This window comes from Zalophus californianus, chromosome 13 (genome assembly GCF_009762305.2).
Source record: "Zalophus californianus isolate mZalCal1 chromosome 13, mZalCal1.pri.v2, whole genome shotgun sequence".
Taxonomy (NCBI): domain Eukaryota; kingdom Metazoa; phylum Chordata; class Mammalia; order Carnivora; family Otariidae; genus Zalophus; species Zalophus californianus.
In genome coordinates, this window is record NC_045607.1 from 94022571 (window position 1) to 94026582 (window position 4012).

General features: G+C 68.3%; 1 protein-coding gene across 1 annotated transcript; it reads left to right on the forward strand.

Annotated features, from left to right (window-relative positions):
- The first annotated feature begins 418 nt into the window (after positions 1–418).
- BARX1 (BARX homeobox 1) lies at positions 419–3604 on the forward strand. The gene is made up of 4 exons (XM_027616855.1): positions 419–644; positions 2312–2603; positions 2686–2770; positions 3256–3604. Exons 1-4 carry the CDS (start codon positions 419–421, stop codon positions 3418–3420), a joined length of 768 nt encoding a protein of 255 aa, XP_027472656.1. The 3' UTR covers positions 3421–3604.
- Positions 3605–4012: the final 408 nt, after the last annotated feature.

The window sequence follows — 4012 nt, forward strand, 5'->3', positions numbered from 1 at the left end:
AGCTCTCCCGCTCTCTCCTTCCTGGGCGTGCGCTCCGCTGGGTCCCCTCGGTCTCGTCGGCCCGCCCCTCTCGCGGCCCCCTCCCTCGCGCCTCCTTCCCCTCTCCGGCCTCCCTCGGGCTCGGCCTGGGGGGTGGGGGCGGCGGCGCGGGGCGGGGCGGCCGGGCGGGGCGGGGCGGGGCGGGGACGCGGGACCGGCCGGGCTAGAGGCGCGGCGGCGCGGGGCGGGGAGGCAGTCCCGGGTCCGACCGGCCGAGCCCCGCGCGCCCCGCCCGCGCCCTGCGCCTCCGCCCGGCCGGCCGGCGGGGGGAGGGGGCATGAGCCGGTGCCCGCGCACCGCCCCGAGCTGCGGGCCGGCCTAGAGCCCCGCGCGGGCCCCGCGCCCGAGCCGCCACCGCCACCGAGCCGCGGGCGCCGCGATGCAGCGGTCTGGGGACCCCGGCGCCGCGCGCTTCGGGCCGCCCGAGGGCTGCGCCGACCACCCGCCGCATCGCTACCGCAGCTTCATGATCGAAGAGATCCTCACCGAGCCGCCGGGGCCCAAGGGCGCCGCGCCCGCCGCCGCCGCTGCTGCCGCGGCGGGCGAGCTGCTCAAGTTCGGCGTGCAGGCGCTGCTGGCCGCGCGGCCCTTCCACAGCCACCTGGGTACGTGCGGGGCCGGGCGTTGTGGGGAGCGAGCCGCTCTGCCTCGAGGACGCAGCTCTGGGTGCACAGGCCCCGGCCGCTCCCAGGGCGCGCTCCAGCCAGGGAAGCGAGGGGCAGGCGCCGGGCCGCGCAGAAAGCAGGCCTGGTGCCGGCAAAGCCAGGCCGGCTGGGGGGGGGGGGGGGCGTCCGCTCTCTCCTTCACCGCCGACCTGCGGCCTCCGGTCGGGGCCCCGAGCCCGCATCCCCAGAGCGGGCGCAGGACCAGACTGCGAATGTCAGACTGCGGGTCAGAGCGACCTCGGGCCTCGGGCTCCCGGGTCTAAGCCGCAGAGGGCTGGTCGGGAGTGGCCGCGGCTGCCCATGGCGGGGAAGCCGGACCTTTGGGGCAGAAGCCCATGTCTCCGAGGACTGTGCTGGGGGCTAACGCTGGTTCCGGGGACTCCGGTGGGGGAGCAACGGCCTCTGCCGCAGCGCGATGCCCGTGGGCCTCACCTGGGGACACGAGGCCTGGCTGTGAGCCGCTGCCGCCTGGCCCTTTCCCTCCAGGTCGGCTGGGCCTCCTGGGATCTTGAGCTGCCTGTTCTGGCTTTTTCTGCCGCCATCGGTTCTCTTCCTTCCTTGGCTGATCCTGCCTTTTCCTGCTGGTTCTCTTCTCGGTACCCCTTCTTCTTCTGGCCTTTCCCGGTCTCTCTCCCCCCCATCGGTGGACTTTTCGATGGGGTCCGTCTGCCCTCCCTGTCCCCCCTTCCCCCAAGGATCGCTCGTCTCCTCCTCACATTTGCCCGCACCTTGCCCGGCCCTGGCCGACTCCAGCGGGCGAGCATCTGCAGCCCCAGTGATGCCTGCCGGGGAAGGGAGGCCCCCCCGTACATCCCAGCAGGAGCCCCACCCTGCAAACGGCCTTGCTCTGCACCCAAGACCCTCAGGCCCAGGCCCCGCCAGCGCGGAGGGCCGCAGGGCCAGTTTGTTCGTTTTCATGCAGCTCTGATGCAGCCTCTCCGCAGCTCTTTGCACTGTCGTTAACAATTCGTTTGAAGCGGGGGGAGGGGGGGAAATCATCGTCATAGGACTAATGAAAAATGGAAACGTCTTCGAGGGAAGAGTCTCAACAGAGAAAACAGGAAGGACAATTTCCCGATGCGGGGAGATGCTTGGAGTCTTTGCGGAGTGCCCAACCTCACCCCCGCAAGTGACCCCCGTCTGCCCGCCGCGTGGCTGTGGCACGGGCACAGAGGAGCAGACGCACTCACGCGGTTAATGTTCTGGTTTCGGGACACAGTGATGCCAACTTGGTTGGGGCAAACACTCACCTTCCTGACTCACTGCCATTTCTTCTTGCTTTCCCTTTTCTGTGAAAGACACACTGTGCTTCTCAGAGCCCCGACTTTATTCATTGAGAATCCCAGTGGCTGCTGGGGACTGGGGGACACCAGGCAGAGGCCCGGGTGGGGGAGGTCCCCCCTCCCAGACTTCAGTGACACTGGCTTTGAAGAGGGTCACCCTAGGCAAGCGGCCCAAATCTTGACCTTTGTGGCCAGACAGGAAGGTTTTGTGCTGGGTGGCACTGGCCAAGTGTGGCGAGCACTCCCACGGCGCACAGTGTAGGGGTTCTCCAGGAGGAGGAGCACGGCCCAAGCTCACCGGCTCCCTACTCTCTCTTCTTGCAGCCGTGTTGAAAGCTGAGCAGGCTGCGGTGTTTAAGTTCCCTCTGGCGCCGCTGGGCTGTTCTGGGCTAGGCTCGGCGTTACTGGCAGCAGGGCCTGGACTGCCCGGTGCCCCTGGCACACCGCACCTGCCTCTTGAGCTGCAGCTCCGTGGGAAGTTGGAGACACCGGGCACCGGGGATCCGGGCGCCAAGGCCAAGAAGGGGCGTCGGAGCCGCACGGTGTTTACTGAGCTGCAGCTGATGGGCCTAGAGAAACGCTTTGAGAAGCAGAAGTACCTCTCCACGCCGGACAGGTAGCCATGGGGCCAGGCTGAGCCCAGCGGGTTGTGGGAGGGGTCTGCTAGCCCTGCTGAAGGTGCACCATGATCTTTCCAGAATAGATCTCGCTGAATCCCTGGGCCTGAGCCAGTTGCAGGTGAAGACGTGGTACCAGAATCGGAGGATGAAGTGGAAGAAAATAGTGAGTGTGCTTGTGACTTTTTGCACCCCGGTCACCACCAGGCCCTTGTGCCCTCCAGGAGCTCCCCACCACCACCACCACCACCACCACCACCACCACCACCACCATCACCACCACCAGGCCCCTGTGCCCTCCAGGAGCTCCCACCCCCACCCCCACCGCGGAGACATCTACCCAATCCTTCCAGTTCCCTCCGTGCCTGGTGCCCACAGGGACCCTCTCTGTGCTCTCCCTCCCTCTGGGTGCCCCAGCACAGCCCACATTCCTTCGTGCTCCGCTGCACCTTCAGGCCTTCCGGCAGCTTTGAACCCCTAGGCCCGACCCTTCGGTTGCTTTCCCCAGCAGCGCTCGGATGGCCGCCATTTCCCCGGGCTAGGCGCGGCCTCGGACGGCCTCGTTGTGCCGGGCAGGTCCTGCCTGGGCACAGGGCGCGGGGTCCCGCTCCCCGGTCCTAGCTCACCGCCGTGCGGCCATCCTACGCGCAGGTGCTGCAGGGCGGCGGCCTGGAGTCTCCCACCAAGCCCAAGGGGCGGCCCAAGAAGAACTCCATTCCCACGAGCGAACAGCTCACGGAGCAGGAGCGCGCCAAGGAGGCGGAGAAGCCGGCGGAGGCGCCAGGCGAGACCATCGACAGGAGCCGCGAGGACTGAGCGCCCAAAGCGTCGACCGGGGCCCCCTCCGCCCGCTGGAAGCCGCGAGCCGGCCCTTCCGCGGCCACGCCGTTTGCTTTCTAAACGTTTTATTATTACCTTGAATGCGGACAGTTAGGGGCAAAGCGAGAAAGGACACAGACCCTGCAGCGAAGCCCGGCCCCAGTGCACTCCCAGCCCTGGCCTGGGGACTCGCGTCCGGCACGGCGGACGGACGCCTGGGCCCGGAGCTCCGCGCGCATTCACGCCCCGCTCCTCTCCCGCACTCCCACCCGCCTCGGCCGGCCCTCCGCGGCCTGACGCCGCCGGCACACACTCGCTTCCGCCCGTCGGGGACCCCGCCGCCTGGCTCAGGCCACTACGGCCCGATAGGGCGCCCCGACAGCCCGGCGGCTCTACCCTGAGGCCGGGTCCCCCACGGCGCTGGGGCTCCTACCCCTCTCTTGCGAAGACAGTGATTTTTTTCCAATAAAATATTTTATGACACAGCGGGGCTTGATGAAGGGGTTTCTGAGTCTGCGGGGCTGGAGGAGGGGGGTCGCGGCGGTTCGTAAGAGGGACACTCGCACTGGCTTCTGAAACACCCTCTCCC

Excerpts from the sequence above, each read along its gene's own strand:
- BARX1 (XM_027616855.1), top strand. The coding sequence starts at position 419 with ATGCAGCGGTCTGGGGACCCCGGCGCCGCGCGCTTCGGGCCGCCCGAG. Across the intron at positions 2,604-2,685 it reads TACCTCTCCACGCCGGACAG|AATAGATCTCGCTGAATCCC; the intron begins GTAGCCATGGGG and ends TGATCTTTCCAG. Across the intron at positions 2,771-3,255 it reads GGATGAAGTGGAAGAAAATA|GTGCTGCAGGGCGGCGGCCT; the intron begins GTGAGTGTGCTT and ends TCCTACGCGCAG.